The sequence below is a fragment of the Oncorhynchus kisutch genome, linkage group LG23 (assembly GCF_002021735.2).
Source record: "Oncorhynchus kisutch isolate 150728-3 linkage group LG23, Okis_V2, whole genome shotgun sequence".
NCBI lineage: Eukaryota > Metazoa > Chordata > Actinopteri > Salmoniformes > Salmonidae > Oncorhynchus > Oncorhynchus kisutch.
Window position 1 is genome coordinate 26,944,721 of NC_034196.2, and position 18,676 is coordinate 26,963,396.

The 18,676-nt window shown below is 43.3% G+C and overlaps 1 protein-coding gene across 3 annotated transcripts in view; it reads left to right on the top strand.

Annotated features, from left to right (window-relative positions):
* The first annotated feature begins 6,743 nt into the window (after positions 1 to 6,743).
* LOC109868673 (high affinity cAMP-specific and IBMX-insensitive 3',5'-cyclic phosphodiesterase 8B-like) overlaps positions 6,744 to 18,676 on the top strand; it is a 67,709-nt gene continuing 55,776 nt past the window's right edge. For 2 of the 3 annotated variants that reach the window (XM_031802789.1, XM_031802788.1), the window contains exons 1-2: positions 6,744 to 7,731; positions 17,922 to 17,978. In XM_031802789.1, the coding sequence (XP_031658649.1) occupies positions 7,450 to 7,731; positions 17,922 to 17,978 (339 nt within the window). In that variant the 5' untranslated portion in view covers positions 6,744 to 7,449. Of the gene's footprint in view, positions 7,732 to 17,306; positions 17,533 to 17,921; positions 17,979 to 18,676 lie in introns of those variants that run through there. The other variant, XM_031802790.1, reaches the window with a different exon arrangement.

The window sequence follows — 18,676 nt, forward strand, 5'->3', positions numbered from 1 at the left end:
GAGAGCTACCGTCCTGTGGCTTTTCATTTCCAACCCTGTTCCTGGAGAGCTACCGTCCTGTGGCTTTTCATTTCCAACCCTGTTCCTGGAGAGCTACTGTCCTGTAGGTTTTCCTTCCAACCCTGTTCCTGGAGAGCTACCGTCCTGTAGGTTTTCCTTCCAACCCTGTTCCTGGAGAGCTACCCTCCTGTAGGTTTTCCTTCCAACCCTGTTCCTGGAGAGCTACCCTCCTGTAGGTTTTCATTCCAACCCTGTTCCTGGAGAGCTACCCTCCTGTAGGTTTTCATTCCAACCCTGTTCCTGGAGAGCTACCCTCCTGTAGGTTTTCCTTCCAACCCTGTTCCTGGAGAGCTACCCTCCTGTAGGTTTTCATTCCAACCCTGTTCCTGGAGAGCTACCCCCCTGTAGGTTTTCATTCCAACCCTGTTCCTGGAGAGCTACCCTCCTGTAGGTTTTCATTCCAACCCTGTTCCTGGAGAGCTACCCTCCTGTAGGTTTTCATTCCAACCCTGTTCCTGGAGAGCTACCCTCCTGTAGGTTTTCATTCCAACCCTGTTCCTGGAGAGCTACCCTCCTGTAGGTTTTCATTCCAATCCTGTTCCTGGAGAGCTACCCTCCTGTAGGTTTTCATTCCAACCCTAATCTAGTGCAGCTGATTCTAATAATTAGCTGGTTGATCAGGTTAGTTACAACTGGTGTTGGAGCAAAAACCTCCAGGAGGGTAGCTCACCAGGAACAGCGTTGGAGAACCCTGGGCTAGACTGTGTTAATGTGCCTGTAATGTTTTAATTATATATGTTCTGTATACAGCCTACACAGGGCTGGAATTGAAGGATTTTGGTCACTGGCCATTTCCAATACTGGGCCTTATGATGCAACCCTGCATAAAGCAAGCTCAGCCCTGTTAGTTATATTGTCTTCTATTGTCAGTGTAACATAAGCCCCCCCCTGTTAGTCTAGTTTTATATGAACAAATACAAGCTTGTTGCAGTTTGACAGGGTTTTCATCCTCTCTATAGGGCCAGGAATTTTTCCAGGAGTTGAAAACTATGTTACCTGAGTTGAAAAGCCCTGTTCTCATCATAACACATATAAAACCCTTTTGCAACTGATTAATCAATATGTCATACCCTACACAGAGATTGACTTTAAAGTCTGAAAGGCACTTACCCATCGGCCAAGTCAGCAGTATTTTTGGGTTGGCCGAAGATTATGGGCACTTGCCCGAAAATTGGAAAATATTTGTTTACATGCAGAAATGCCATAACTTTTCGGTCGCATAATTAAACAGGGAGGAAGCAGACAAACAGTTTTACTGGCCTGCTACATTGGACGCATAACTTTTGCAGAATGGGATATTCCTATTCATTTCAACAAAACCTGGCCGCTACCTTGTTGTTACCTACATACGGGGGAAGTTAACGTAGCTAGGCGACGGAGCAATAGGATAAGGTGTACTGCACTCTGTTCGCCCTGACCAAAAGTTACACTTCCAGTGTAGCAATTATTTTGCGACGCACCTACTGGGATTCTTTGCAGTTTGGTTGTTTTCAGTTTGAAAAAATCTCCTGCTTAATGGGACAACCACAGAGCAGGCTCAACTTGCCAGGTTGCCATAAATGCCTTAAATATTTTACTTAAACAATGGGGATGAACCAGAAAGATTAGTTTTAGGCTTCACCTACTAGAATGTCTTACAAACACTTCATTTTAACAATGTAACACTAAAACTAGTGGCAACTGAGCTGCCAACAACATTAAGGAGACAAAATCTAAACTTTGCTTGAGTTTTGAACACATGGGTGTAAGGGGTTATGAGACAGATTTAAGGTGTACTGAAACATTCATCCTAAGGTGTTCTGAAACATTCATCCTAAGGTGTTCTGAAACATTCATCCTAAGGTGTTCTGAAACATTCATCCTAAGGTGTTCTGAAACATTCATCCTAAGGTGTTCTGAAACATTCATCCTAAGGTGTACTGAAACATTCATCCTAAGGTGTACTGAAACATTCATCCTAAGGTGTACTGAAACATTCATCCTAAGGTGTACTGAAACATTCATCCTAAGGTGTTCTGAAACAGGACATCGTGTGTCGTAACACCACTTGATCAAGAGTCGTGCAACACCTTGCAGAAGACTGGGAGCCCTACCGGAAAAGATGAAAACACTATTATGGTGTTTCCAGTCCTGTTTCATGTAGTTAGATCCCTTCTCTTTTGGTGCCGTTTCCTCTCTCAAATGCTCCTAAACACTTGGTGTTCACATCCTGTCTAGTGTAACATAACAACCCTTCTTCTGGAGTTTCCAAATATTGTAGATGTGAGTCCCTCTTTTTGTTTATTATTCTTATGGTGTGCTGATAAACTCCTCATTGGTAATTCCAAAATGTCAAATGTACAGTATTATGCTCAAACAAAATATAAGCCAAAATATAGTTTTGTGAAAATACTAATTATGAAGATTGTCCAGGATAATAATTAATGAGTACAATATTACCTTTTGAAGACATGATTGTGAAGCTTCAGATGCGTTATCCTTTTTTTGCTAATTATTAAATGACAACAAAACATTAACAGGTGTTTCGCTTTTTTTACAATGATAAAGGCAGTTCAAAGATCTGTAAGGTATTTGTTATTCTTCTAAATCTAGGGAAATATGGCATTTTATTTCACATTATCAAAAAAGGACAGGCAATGACTGCTAATGTTAGGTGGAGCACTTATACGAACTTGTACATGGCAGTGTTGGGCCAGTAACCGAAAGTTGCTGGATTGAATCCCCGAGCTGACAAGGTAAAAAATCTGTCGTTCTGCCCCCGAACAAGGCAGTTAACCCACTGTTCCCCTGTAGGCTATCAATGTAAGTAAGAATTCTTAACTGACTTGCCTAGTTAAATATATACAAAACTTCAGGGTTGAAAACACAGGGTTCAATGCAATCCACCAGTTATCATCATGCTAATGTCTCTGACCTGAGTCAAATAAAATGTTCATCATCACATGCTTTGTAACAGGTGGGGACAAACAGTGAAATGCTTACTTACACGGATGCCAAATAATGTCTTCCACCAAAAAGTGTCACCCTCTGCGTCACAATGGGATTCGATAAACTGTTAGCGTCCGATGCTATATCAACGTGAGAACATTTTATGGTTTAGTGCAGTGTTATAATAGGGAGATATGTACTTCTCAACACTTTTGGAAGGTATAGCCTACCTCAAGCTGATCCCTCTCCGACTCAGAGCACAGAAAATCAGACTGATCCGAACTCACTAGTTCTGGTGGGCGGGATACCTCCTTGGGGGCTCGGCCAGTCGAAGGTCCTAAAGTCATTTGGAGAGGTAAATGGAAGAGGTACATTTTTATAAGCTCAGCATAACTCCCAGTTATTGCTTTCTCAAATGCCAACCAAAGCTTAACATACTTTGTCTATTGAGCTTCACTGAAGTGTAGGGCATCATTGCTTTCAGTGGTCGACCGTCCAACTGCTCCAACTGAAGAAGATTGTGGCTTCCACTCAGGTAACCCTAGGAAGACAGAACAATATCAGAGTTAGGGAAACTAAAACTAGCTTCAGGTTATTTTGTGTGAAAATGCAAATAGTTATTATATGAGATTTTTTATATTCATCTTAACAGATGGTGACCCCAGCTAGGAGCAGAGCGGTTTCCTAGGTCTCGTCTTCCTTTCGTCCTTCTTGCAAACCAAGTAATTTGCCCGGGTGTCGTAGCACATGGTCTCCTTCGTGATTCTGCTCCGGTAGTTCTCCTTCTGTTTCTCCTGCGCCTTGTCAATGTTCAGTCTCAACTTGATTGATAACAGGAATGAATGCAATTATATTTCATATTACAAATACATTTCTTAAATATCTCTGGGAGGGCCAGAAAATAAATGAAGAGCGGACAATCATTTTTACCTGGTCAAAAACCTCCACATCCTTCTCAGTACATGTCTCAACTTCCACCACATCAGGTGGGGTTTCCGTGATCTGAAAGTACGTTAAATATTAATATCAATAGACAAACACCACTAAGTCAATCTTGGATGAACTGTGGGTTGAAGATGTCCATCATCGCCTTGGAGGTGGCCTCGCCAGTCTCGTCCTTGATGGGTATCATACAAAACAAAAATATTTTTTTTCATTCCAAGCACCCTTTTTAATGTGTTACAGAAGGGAATTTAGAGTTAAGCACGTAGTCTTCATTTACTGACCTTAATGGGTATTGCCTCCACCCATTTGGTAATGTGATCAGTCGCCATCAGAAACCAGCTGTTGCTTTTCCTGGATTTCGTGAAGGGTCCGATGAGGTCCACCACTAACATTCAAAGTGATCCGATGAGGTCCACCCCTAACATTCAAAGTGATCCGATGAGGTCCACCCCAAACATTCAAAGTGATCCAATGAGGTCCACCCCTGACATTCAAAGTGGTCCGATGAGGTCCACCTCAAACATTCAAAGTGATCCGATGAGGTCCATCCCAAACATTCAAAGTGATCCGATGAGGTCCACCCCAAACATTCAAAGTGATCCGATGAGGTCCACCCCTAACATTCAAAGTGGTCCGATGAGGTCCACCCCAAACATTCAAAGTGATCCGATGAGGTCCACCCCTAACATTCAAAGTGATCCGGTGAGGTCCACCCCAAACATTCAAAGTGATCCGATGAGGTCCACCCCTAACATTCAAAGTGATCCGATGAGGTCCACCCCTAACATTCAAAGTGATCCGATGAGGTCCACCCCAAACATTCAAAGTGATCCGATGAGGTCCACCCCTAACATTCAAAGTGGTCCGATGAGGTCCACCCCTAACATTCAAAGTGGTCCGATGAGGTCCACCCCAAACATTCAAAGTGATCCGATGAGGTCCACCCCTAACATTCAAAGTGATCCGATGAGGTCCACCCCAAACATTCAAAGTGATCCGATGAGGTCCACCCCTAACATTCAAAGTGATCCCATGAGGTCCACCCCTAACATTTAAAGTGTTCGAGAGAAGATTACTTTATTCTTAGCCGTATCTGTGTCATACAATATACAGATTTTCATATTTGTAAGAATACTGACACACAATCTATAATATTGAACTCTGCTGTAGTCAAGTAAAGCAAACATTGCAAAATAACTTTCTCTGTTTCTCTCTCTCCATCTTTCACCATTTCTTCCTCTCCCCCCTGTCTCTGTCTGTCTAGCGAAGACACCTAGTTAAGGGCATTTGGAAATCCCATTACTTCTTATACCTATCCATTTGATTGATCACGATTAATTTATAGCTAGATACCTCAATATGACAGACAACTACATCACTGGAGGCTGCTGAGGGGAGGACGGCTCATAATAATGGCTGGAATGGATTCGATGGAAAGGTATCAACCACATGGAAACCACATGTTTGATTCCAGACATTATGAGCCATTTATGCTATAACCATTGGCATTTCAAAATCATTGGATCGTATGAGAGACAGTCTGCCAAAACATGAAATTAAATCAATGTGTCACGCCCTGACCATAGAGAGCCCTTGGATTCTCTATAGTGGTTTCGGTCAGGGTGTGACTAGGGGGGTGTTCTAGAATGTGTATTTCTATGTTGGTGGTTTTGTATGGTTCCCAATTAGAGGCAGCTGGTAATCGTTGCCTCTAATTGGGGATCATATTTAGGAAGCCCTATCTCCCACCTGCATTGTGGGATATTGTCTGTGTTAGGGCACTATGACTTCATGGTCTTTGTAAGTTTTGTTTCTAGTTTGACTTTGTATTAAAAAGATGTGGAACTCAATGCATGCTGCGTCTTGGTCCGCTCATTTTGAAGAACGTGATGCAAAGTTTATTGGTCAAGTACACAGTTTTGTTTTGATGCTACCTTACATCCACTGAAACACCAACAATTGTTTTTACAAGACAACCCCCCCCCCCCAACAATATTCAGATTGAAAAAGTACTTTTAAATCAAATCAAATCAAATTGTATGTCACATGCAACAGTATGTCACATACAACAGGTGTAGACCTTACCGTGAACGGTAGACCTTACTGTGAAATGCTAACTTACAAGCCGTTAACCAACAATGCAGTTCAAGAAATAAAGTTTAGAAAATATATACTAAATAAACTAAAGTATAAAATAATTATTTCAGAGTACTTCCATTCCGGTTTGAAATACAGTCAGTGTATTTTAACATTCACATTGGGTTTATATTCAAACACCAGATCTCAGTGTATGTGTACTACTTAGCATGGCTATACTATTTTAACAGTGTACAGTTTTGTTGTTTTCAGTCAAACTCACCTGGGGCAACTTTAGAGCAGGCTCAACTCACCCGACTGCTCAGTGCAATAGGGCAACCCTTAAGGTCCCTGTTACAACTAGGTTCCAGAGTTTTACCAGGTTACCATTAGGATGCCACCTCTGAGATGTGTGTGATGTCTGACGTGTGTGCGGACTATGCGCGCACACACACAAGCACAATCTCTTACAACCATATCTCTCTATTTTTCTGTCTCTGTCTCTCTCGCATACACACGCGCACACCGTTTTTTAAACAAATGATTTGTCTATCGTCTCTTTTCTGTGTTTGTATAATTGCAGTGGCACGTGAAATAGCCAAATTGATGAATAGCCTCCTAGATAGTCCGATAATAGATAATGTCTCTAGTTGACATATAGGCTCACTCTTCAAATTTGGAAATTATTTGGATCCATTCACACCGCCAGGAAATGCGAGGAGGAACCTGCTGACCAGTGGTGACCAACTGCGACGAGCCCTGAATTGGGTGACAGCAGCCTACGATGATGTGTAGATGAGAGAGAGAGACCTCAGACAATAAAATGCGATGGCCAGATGAAGAGGAAATGAGCCAGTGTGATCCAGCGATTTCACGCGGCGTTTTTTTTTATCCAATCAATATGATGATGAAAAGGAGAAGGAGAAGAATAGCGTCTTTGTTACGACACCAACATAAGGATAGCCTGATGGTTGCAAATGGTTACGTTCGCACAGCCTGAGCTATATAAGCTAGAGAAGATCATATCATTAATCGACATTGCGAGCCATGAAATGACATAACGTCTAGGCCTGTATGCTGTAATACATAATAACGTCAATGATGATCATTTTTCACTAAAAGGACTGGATTTGAAAGCTGCAGCACTAGGGAATATCACAGCGGAAATTACATTAAACTCCAAATAACGGATGGAGGAGAGCATGCATGAATTAACGGAGCGGAGAAACTCAGCGGCGATATTAAAGAGATGAAACACCTTTCGTTCTCTCTTTATGTACTCAACCAGCCCGCGGGGGAGAGGTGAGAGACAACCAGGAGCAGCCGATGATCGGAGAGAACAGCGGCCACAGCGCAGCGGCAGGCATCCGGGACAGTGATAACTCAGAGAGAGCGCTGTTTACTGTCATCTGAGATCTGGCTCCGAACCAGCGGTGAGGCATGGGCTGCGCTCCCAGCATCCACGTCTCCCAGAGCGGCGTGATCTACTGCCGAGACTCGGAAGAGTCCAACTCTCCGCACCAGACCACCACTATATCCCAGGGCACCGCGGCCACCCTCCATGGGCTGTTCATCAAGACGGACGCGGCCGACACCATCCCCTCGGTAATCACTTACCAGACCAGGCAGTCCCGGAACAAATCTCACGGAGAGAGGAGAGAGAACAGCGGGGGACACATCTGCATCGAGGCCGAGACACAGACCAGTCACACCAGTGGCAAGGTAGATAGGGGTTTGCTTTTTCACAATCACAAGGAATGAATCAAGATATTCAGAAGGCCATTATATTCTAGTGTCTTATCAAGTATCTGCTTTAAAACCAATTATACACGAATCTCATTATGTCTTGCATGGGGGATAGCTAGTCTGATATCATTCATGAATAATGTGATTGTTTTGTGTTCATGGAATTTATTATGATTGTTTGTGATCCATCAGCGTGTTGAGGTAGAAAGATATAAATAGCGTGCGTTGGTTTGGGGCATAGCGTGCGTTGGTTTGGGGCATAGCGTGCGTTGGTTTGGGGCATAGCGTGCGTTGGTTTGGGGCATAGCGTGCGTTGGTTTGGGGCATAGCGTGCGTTGGTTTGGGGCATAGCGTGCGTTGGTTTGGGGCATAGCGTGCGTTGGTTTGGGGCATAGCGTGCGTTGGTTTGGGGCATAGCGTGCGTTGGTTTGGGGCATAGCGTGCGTTGGTTTGGGGCATAGCCCAGACACATCCTAGGTAGCTGGAAGGATTAATCATACATTCATAGAAGATAGGGATGGAAGTTCTGGTGTCATAAACACAACTTTTTTTTTGAAGGGTTGGGGTTAGGGTGAGTGAGTGAGTGAGTGAGTGAGTGAGTGAGTGAGTGAGTGAGTGAGTGAGTGAGTGAGTGAGTGAGTGAGTGAGTGAGGTGAGTGAGTGAGTGAGTGAGTGAGTGAGTGAGTGAGTGAGTGAGTGAGTGAGTGAGTGAGTGAGTGAGAGTAGCACCATGGTGAAAGTGTAGTCCAAGATAATTAACTTTATAATTTAACTCATTGTTCAAAATAGTTTAGTGACACTTGAACCATCTGGGTCTCAGTCATGTATCATAAAGCACTTTGGGTTGCTGATAAGTACTATGTGACAAATGTACAAATGTATAGGTGTACATACAGCGCTATACAAATAAACAGTGATTGACTAATTGACAAAAATAAAAATATATATTTTAACCTTTTATTTAGTCAGTTAAGAACAAATTAAGAGTTAAGAACAAATTCTTATTTTCAATGACAGCTTCGGGAACAGTGCCTGTTAAGGGGCAGAACGACAGATTTGTACCTTGTCAGCTCAGGGATTTGAACTTGCGGTAACCACTAGGCTACCCAACTTATTTTTGGAAGGGTTGGGATTAGGGTGAATCAGACTGACCGATTCATTGACTGACTGACTACCAGACTGATATTGCTCATCTCTAATGTCATCAGTTTGAGACAGTGCTATGTAGGCCATATGACAGAGTGGTCACAAACCTCACACAGTAACATCCCACTATGGCCTAATAACTTAATGGCCTTTATATAACTGTATCATGAGTTGAGGAGAGATGAGGGAGAGGGATAGAGATGTAAGAATGTGGTCTATCTTCCTCTCTCTTTCTCTCTCTCACACTCTCTTCCTCTCTCACACTCTCTCTCTCTCTCTTCCTCTCTCTCTTCCTCTTTGTTTCTCGCTCGCTCTCTCTTTCTTGATCTCTCTCTCTCTGTCTTCTTGGGATGAGAAGGTATCATTGATGCTATTGGTCACCAAAACCCGGCTGTATGTCTGTGTCTTGTTGTGTTGCTACAGTGGTTGTTTACCCAGGCGGACAGGGCAGAGCAGGGTTGTGATGTGAACAGTGTGAACAGTCACATGTGAGAGGGCTGATCATGTTGCCCTGTACTCTGTATATTCTCTCCTCCAGGGCTTCTCACACAGCCTGTGTTGTCAGGCCATCTGGCAGAGTCTTGTTTGTTACAGGCCAGCACTAACAAACCTAATTCAAATAATCGAGGTCACAACGGAAAACGCTGATTAGTTGATTTTTTTTAACAGGTGCTGTAGCTTGTGTGTACACGGTGTGTAACACATTTTTGTTTACTTTTCTTAATATCTGCATAAGTAATGACTCTTGGTCTTTTGGGTCATGACCTCTGTCACAAGTACAACATATCACTAACACAAACCCTCCATAGAACTCAGCTAGATCCCCATCACTTTCCCAACCCTCTCATGACCTTTTTCATGAATTATGTTTTTTTTCTAAATTACTTGTCTTTTTTGTTGTTGCTTTAAAGATTCTATATGTAATGACTAGCGCTATATAAGTTGAATAAATCATTATGTAGTATTATTAATTCAAGAGGCTTTGCAATCAGAACATGTTCCACCAAATAAGAAACTGTTAGAGTGAGGCCAAATCAACATTGTAATCATTCTAGTGTGGACATAGTTGTCATTGTCCACAGGTCAGACTCAGAGGCGTGTCATGTGCATCTGCACTTGGAGAGAGACCGTTCCATCCTCGCTTAGTTTCCAGAAGGCTGTTAGATGGAATACCATTACTAGTCATTAGCTGCACTGGAAGCTGGGTGTTTTTTCTCAGAGCAGAAAGCAGAGAGCACCAATGACATGGCATTGATCGGTGCATTTAACCCATTTATACCTAGACTCGTATCATGACTCAATGTAGAAGAAGACAAAGAGATTCTTCTGCACACACACACACACACACACACACACACACACACACACACACACACACACACACACACACACACACACACACACACACACACACACACACACACACACACACACACACACACACACACACACAGAGCCACTCCACTTGAAGTGATTCCAGTTTTAGCTTAGGAAAGCATGGCGAGTGCCCTTTGTCTCAGACAAGTAGGACCTGTATTCTGTGTGACAGACAGACAGACAAGGAGGAGAGAATTAAAAGGCTGACACTGGATAGAGAGAGAAAGAGAGGGAAAAGAGGCAGAGTATTCAGAGAGAAATGTATGTGTGATGTATGTGTCTGTGCTTCTAAAGAGCTCTTGTACTACAAATGTTCTAATTCCAACCTCAAAATGCATGTTTATCATTATCATCCAAACCACTCATTATTTACACACTGCCATGAGTATCGTCATCATCTCTGATTGTGTAGCCCCCCCCCCCCACACACACACACACACACAGTATTCCTGTGTAGCAGACAAATAATAGTGTCAGTTGAGGGGGTTCGAGGGCCCCTGGCAGGGAGCCACGGCTGTTTTTCTCCTTCATTTCATCTCCACTACTGTCTGTCCATCTCAAAACGAGGGATAAAGGAAGTGGGTCAGTGTGCTTAGAGCAGAACCCATGAGCGGGTCACAACTAGGCCACTAATAATATAGCTGTCCTGGAACACATACACGTATGTGTACACACACACACACACACACACACACACACACACACACACACACACACACACACACACACACACACACACACACACACACACACACACACACACACACACACACACACACACACACACCCAGGCCCTGGTCACCCCAGTCACAGGGTCCTGTGAACAAAAACTAGAACTTCTGAGAAGCTAATGTTATGGGGGGCCCTTCTGGACAAAGTCTACCAACTATATGAAGGCCATTAAATTAGGCCTATTATAAAATAGATGTCCTTTAAGGGGGGTTCAAATAAATGAAGTTCAAAGACCTATACAGAAAAGCATATCATATGTTTATTTATTGGGGTCATATGTGTCATAGAGCAGAGAGTTAGTTGTTTTTTGTGCACTGGATCTCAGTGCTTTGGCTCCTTCTAACCATCTGGGGAGAGGTTGAGAGGTGGAAAGAAGTGTGCTTGTTGGTATTAAGCTTTGGGTGAAAGATAAACACACACTAATATTCATCAATAGGACTGCTATGGTGATAAGGGTGTGTGTCCGTGCATATATTTTGTTTGTGTGTGTGTGTGATTTGGTTTTACTATCCTTGTGGGAACCAGAAGTCCTCACAAAGATATTAAAACAAGTAACATTTGGACAAGTGGGGACATTTTGCCACTCCCCACAAAGAAAAAGGCTATTTTAGGCTTAGGGGTTAGGTTTAAGGTAAGGGTATAAATTAAGGTTAGGGTTAGAATGAGGGTTATGGTTAGGAGTTAGGGTTTGGGGTTAATGTTAAGGTTAGGTTAAGGGTTAGGAGTTAGTAGTTAGGTTTAGGGTTTGGGGTTAAGGTTAAGGGTTAGGGTTAGGTTTGGGGTTAAGGGTTAGGAGTTAGGGTTAGGTTTGGGGTTAAGGTTATGGTTAAGGGTTAAGGGTTAGGAATCAGGAGTTAGGGTTAGGTTTGGGGTTAAGGGTTAGGAGTTAGGGTTAGGTTTGGGGTTATGGTTAAGGGTTAAGGGTTAGGGTTAGGTTTGGGGTTAAGGTTATGGTTAAGGGTTAGGAGTCAAGAGTTAGGGTTAGGGTTAGGAGTCAGGAGTTAGGGTTAGGTTTGGGGTTAAGGTTAAGGGTTAGGGTTAGGTTTGGGGTTAAGGGTTAGGAGTTAGGGTTAGGTTTGGGGTTAAGGTTATGGTTAAGGGTTAAGGGTTAGGAATCAGGAGTTAGGGTTAGGTTTGGGGTTAAGGGTTAGGAGTTAGGGTTAGGTTTGGGGTTATGGTTAAGGGTTAAGGGTTAGGAGTTAGGGTTAGGTTTGGGGTTAAGGTTATGGTTAAGGGTTAGGAGTCAAGAGTTAGGGTTAGGGTTAGGAGTCAGGAGTTAGGGTTAGGTTTGGGGTTAAGGTTAAGGGTTAGGGGTTAGAAGTTAGGAGTTAGGGTTAAGGTTGGGTTAGGAGTTAGGGTTAGGTTTGGGGTTAAGGTTAAGGGTTAGGAGTTAGGGTTAGGTTTGGGGTTAAGGGTTAGGAGTTAGGGTTAGGTTTGGGGTTCAAATCAAATCAAATCAAATCAAATGTTATTTGTCACATACACATGGTTAGCAGATGTTAATGCGAGTGTAGCGAAATGCTTGTGCTTCTAGTTCCGACAATGCAGTAATAACGAACAAGTAATCTAACTAACAATTCAAAAAAAACTACTGTCTTATACACAGTGTAAGGGGATAAGGAATATGTACATAAGGATATATGAATGAGTGATGGTACAAAGCAGCATAGGCAAGATACAGTAGATGATATCGAGTACAGTATAACATATGAGATGAGTATGTAAACAAAGTGGCATAGTTAAAGTGGCTAGTGATACATGTATTACATAAGGATGCAGTCGATGATATAGAGTACAGTATATACATATGCATATGAGATGAATAATGTAGGGTAAGTAACATTATATAAGGTAGCATTGTTTAAAGTGGCTAGTGATATATTTACATAATTTCCCATCAATTCCCATTATTAAAGTGGCTAGAGTTGAGTCAGTGTCATTGACAGTGTGTTGGCAGCAGCCACTCAATGTTAGTGGTGGCTGTTTAACAGTCTGATGGCCTTGAGATAGAAGCTGTTTTTCAGTCTCTCGGTCCCAGCTTTGATGCACCTGTACTGACCTCGCCTTCTGGATGACAGCGGGGTGAACAGGCAGTGGCTCGGGTGGTTGATGTCCTTGATGATCTTTATGGCCTTCCTGTAGCATCGGGTGGTGTAGGTGTCCTGGAGGGCAGGTAGTTTGCCCCCGGTGATGCGTTGTGCAGACCTCACTACCCTCTGGATAGCCTTACGGTTGAGGGCGGTGCAGTTGCCATACCAGGCGGTGATACACCCCGCCAGGATGCTCTCGATTGTGCATCTGTAGAAGTTTGTGAGTGCTTTTGGTGACAAGCCGAATTTCTTCAGCCTCCTGAGGTTGAAGAGGCGCTGCTGCGCCTTCTTCACGATGCTGTCTGTGTGAGTGGACCAATTCAGTTTGTCTGTGATGTGTATGCCAAGGAACTTAAAACTTGGGTTAAGGGTTAGGAGTTAGGGTTAGGTTTGGGGTTAAGGTTATGGTTAAGGGTTAGGAGTCAAGAGTTAGGGTTAGGTTTGGGGTTAAGGGTTAAGGGTTAGGAGTCAGGAGTTAGGGTTAGGTTTGGGGTTAAGGTTAAGGGTTAGGGGTTAGGGTTAGAAGTTAGGAGTTAGGGTTAAGGTTGGGTTAGGAGTTAGGGTTAGGTTTGGGGTTAAGGTTAAGGGTTAGGAGTTAGGGTTAGGTTTGGGGTTAAGGGTTAGGAGTTAGGGTTAGGTTTGGGGTTAAGGTTATGGTTAAGGGTTAGGAGTCAAGAGTTAGGGTTAGGTTTGGGGTTATGGTTAAGGGTTAGGAGTCAAGAGTTAGGGTTAGGTTTGGGGTTAAGGGTTAGGAGTCAGGAGTTAGGGTTAGGTTTGGGGTTAAGGGTTAAGGGTTAGGAGTCAGGAGTTAGGGTTGGGTTTGGGGTTAAGGTTAATGGTTAGGGGTTAGGGTTAGAAGTTAGGAGTTAGGGTTAAGGTTGGGTTAGGAGTTAGGGTTAGATTTGGGGTTAAGGGTTAGGGTTTGGGGTTAAGGTTATGGTTAAGGGTTAGGGTAAATAGGATTTTGAATGGGAATACATTTAAATCGCCACAAGTATAGTAAAACAAACGTGTGCATGTGTTTGTGTGTGCGTGTTAAAATGCCCTCACCCAGCAGGAGCAGCAGTCAGATGATTCTGAGTGTATGAGTATAACTGGTTGTTCTTTATGGGACAAGACTGTGGAAAATGACTCTGCTGTGTTTAGGGAATTAACCCTCATTGTATTCCTGGTTCCTCTGTTACTTCACTTCTGTGAATTACTGGGACAATTTATAAACGTTCTTGGTCTCTAATGCTTAATTCATACTGTGGTCTCATTAGGACTTACTACATGTTGATAAGTGTCTTGTTTCATGCAGACCATGTAGAGTGTTATCTAAGTGTGTCCAGGCCATAATTCCCCGTGTTAGATCACACTGCATGGTAAGAAGACATTGGATAATGTTACTTCCATTATGGCTCACAGTCAGTAAGTCCCTCAAAGTCTGTTCATCATGATGAAGAACATGAACTGATAATGAGAGACTTTTAATCATATTAGAATAAAATAGAGATATTCAGTGCTTCATTTCAACATGTGGTGAGAAAAAAGGAAATTTTAGGAACCAGTCGTTAACATTGTTACAGAAGCGTATTCTCTGCTTTACAGAAGCCTAAGATATTGGTAATATATTTCTATGGAAATGGAAGGTATGGTTGGTTGGTAGCTGATACTGTAGTTAGAGCAGGTAAACCCATAATGAGCAGTATGTACTGTATGTAAGTTACTCACTGAGTCTCACTGCATTTGTTTTCTGTTGTTCAACTGAATGTTGTCCTGAATGCAGAAAGAGAGAGATGTGTACCCGTTGTTCAACTGAATGTTGTCCTGAATGCAGAAAGAGAGAGATGTGTACCCGTTGTTCAACTGAATGTTGTCCTGAATGCAGAAAGAGAGAGATGTGTACCCGTTGTTCAACTGAATGTTGTCCTGAATGCAGAAAGAGAGAGATGTGTACCCGTTGTTCAACTGAATGTTGTCCTGAATGCAGAAAGAGATAGATGTGTACCCGTTGTTCAACTGAATGTTGTCCTGAATGCAGAAAGAGAGAGATGTGTACCCATTGTTCAACTGAATGTTGTCCTGAATGCAGAAAGAGAGAGATGTGTACCTGTTGTTCAACTGAATGTTGTCCTGAATGCATAAAGAGAGCGAGATGTGTACCTGTTGTTCAACTGAATGTTGTCCTGAATGCAGAAAGAGAGAGATGTGTACCTGTTGTTCAACTGAATGTTGTCCTGAATGCAGAAAGAGAGAGATGTGTACCCGTTGTTCAACTGAATGTTGCCCTGAATGCAGAAAGAGAGAGATGTGTACCTGTTGTTTTGACATGTTATATGTGACCTAGGTATCTCCCTTTCCCTGTTGTTATGCTTATGGACACACACACACACACACACACACACACACACACACACACACACACACACACACACACACACACACACACACACACACACACACACTCATACGCACACAGGTAGATGGTACTCTTGCGTTCTCTGTTACCTGGCCTCTTCTACATTCAGGACAGATGGACGGACAGACGGACAGATGGACAGACAGACAGGCAGACAGACAGACAGACAGACAGACAGGCAGGCAGGCAGGCAGGCAGGCAGACAGGTCTCAGTTACCAGGTGGTCTGATGAAAGGCTAAAAGAGAATTTGAAGTGGAAAGGATGCAAGAGTTTTTTGTTTTTGTGTGAGAGAGTGTGTGTGCACGTGTCGTGTAATGTATATGTATGTGTGTTAAGGGGTTAGCTAATGTATCTGAGAGCTTTCAGGGTGCCATAGTATTTTATCTGAGCCAGAGCTGCAGCACACACAGACACACACACACACAGCACTGTGGAAGAACATAGGCCATTGTTAGCTGTGGTGCATACTGAGAGAGGGGAAATGATTGGACACTATGTGAAAAGAGAGAGACCGAGAGAGAGAGGTAAAAAAAAAATAGGACAGGAATGGAAAGAGAGAGGGAGACATAGAGAAGAGGGATGGTTTAAAAGAGAGAGAGAGGTTGTAGAGAGTTTTATGCTCTAAGCCGTCACTGCTTTAGGCTCTCTATACACCCATCTATGCCCCTCACCGTCCTGCTACACCTACATAGTTCAGGCTCTCTATACACCCATCTATGCCCCTCACCGTCCTGCTACACCTACATAGCTCAGGCTCTCTATACACCCATCTATGCCTCCCACACTCCTGCTACACCTACATAGTTCAGGCTCTCTATACACCCATCTATGCCCCTCACCGTCCTGCTACACCTACATAGTTCAGGCTCTCTATACACCCATCTATGCCCCTCGCCGTCCTGCTACACCTACATAGTTCAGGCTCTCTATACACCCATCTATGCCCCTCACCATCCTGCTACACCTACATAGTTCAGGGACCAGAGGAGGCACAGCGACAGAGACGGGGACAGCGATGCAGACAGGAACAGAGACAGGCTCGGAGACGGGGACAGCGACAGGGACAGGGCACAGAGATGGGGACAGCAACGGGGACAGAGGTGGTGACAGGAACGGGGGCGGGGACAGAGGTGGTGACAGGAACGGGGACGGGGACAGAGATGGGGACGAGCACAGAGACAGGCACGGGGACAGCGACAGGGACAGAGACTGGGACAGGGCACAGAGACCTAATGAGCTCGTTGTTGGTAATAATCACCATACAACATTGGCCATACATCAGATCCTAACTAACATCCAACAAACACAAACAACCCCTCATCCATCTGATGTGACCGCAGCAGACCAGAGCTGGCCCCACTCAACTCTGTAATGGGGGCCAAATGGGACAATTAACTCACAGCTAGTGAGTCATTGAGCTGTGATAATGATGACATAAGCAGTTAATGACTGATGTCCAAAGAGGCATTCTGCATATGTAGAGACTTGTCAACTCGATCATGTTGGGGGAGGTATTGTTGTGAGATGTCATTGCCTGTGATGTGATGTACTGTACATGTCATTTTTGAAGCTGCGTTAGCTACAGTCTATCAACAGTGTTAGTACTGCTCCTCCACATGGCATTACTGACATACACCTGTCTGTCTGTATCCAGCCTGCACAGCCCTTAATACTCTGTAAATAGGCTTGTAATGGACCTGCTCTTGCTGCGTCACTAATACGTTGTGTACGTGTGTGTGTCTGAGTGTGGAACGTCCTAAGCCGCTCTGTTAGTCAACAGTTCAGTAGCCAGAAATCCTTCCTGCTAGGTGATACAGTAACAGGGTTCAGTAAGCTAAAGAAGGTTTTCCTGGGAGTGTGGAGCTTTTGTCTTTTACTGAGGAATACCTGCCTATGGATGTACCTACAGTATGGAGTATTAATGGGTTGAGACCATCAGAGAGAGAGAGAAAGAGAGAGGGAGAGGAGGAAAAGCAGTAGCGAGAGAGAGGTGCAGGGCATGTATGGTACTCGAAGGAGAGGGTAAAATGGTAAGCAGTGCTCTGTTTCTCTGTTTTCTACATTTCAGTTTTTACTTCTGCTCTCTCTTTGTTTACTCTTGGTGTTCATTGTTTTCTTGTTTTGTTTGAACATGAACTCATTCTCTCTGTCTCTGTCTCTGTCTCTCTGTCTGTCTCTCTCTGTCTCTGTCTCTCTGTCTCTGTCTCTGTCTCTGTCTCTGTCTCTGTCTCTGTCTCTCTGTCTCTCTCTGTCTCTCTCTCTCTCTCTGTCTCTCTCTGTCTCTCTCTCTCTCTCTCTCTCTCTCTCTCTCTCTCTCTCTCTCTGTCTCTGTCTCTGTCTCTGTCTCTCTCTGTCTCTCTCTGTCTCTCTCTGTCTCTCTCTGTCTCTCTCTCTCTCTCTCTCTCTGGTTGTGTTCCAGGTATCAGCCACAGAAGAGTGTGTAGGACCTATGAGACTGACCCAAGAACCTATTCAGGTAAAACTGCACTCTACATTGTATTTCTCCTGATAATAGCATGCTCCAGTTTAGTGCCCACTCTCTGTCAATTATCAGGAGTCTGCTGTATTTTGTTATGCATTCAGTGAAGTTACATGTTCAGGGGTAGAGCCCATCGTGGGCAGTTTCTCTCTTCTTCAAGCTACAAGAGGCATTGGAGTGGTGGCCATTTTGATTGGCACGGAACAGGATGTGATTAGGAAGCCTAATCAGAGTAATTTGCTATAATGACTTTTGGGGCCTGTAAATTTAAATTTAAATTTCAGTCGTTTGGCATGCTGTTGCTCAGAGCTGCTAACAACCAGTCATTGTTAGTGTTCATAATCCCAGAATAAAACTGGGATTATAAATGCATAAATGCATAAAACAAGCAGACCTGGGTTCAAATAATGTTACTTTCACATACATTTCGTAGTATTCAGATATTTTTTATATGAAAACACAAGTAGTTGAAAATTTGAATGTATTTAGAAATAAGCTTGGAAAGTATTGGCATGTATATGAAAATACTCAAATACACTCCTATGCATTAAATAACCCAGGTATTTGAAATAATTTTTGAAATAAGTAGTTGAAAATACTTTGGAATAGTAGGCTATTTATAGGAAATTATTTAAAAATACTTCCAATAGAAGTAGTTGATTCCGACCACATTATTTGAAAATACTAAAATATAC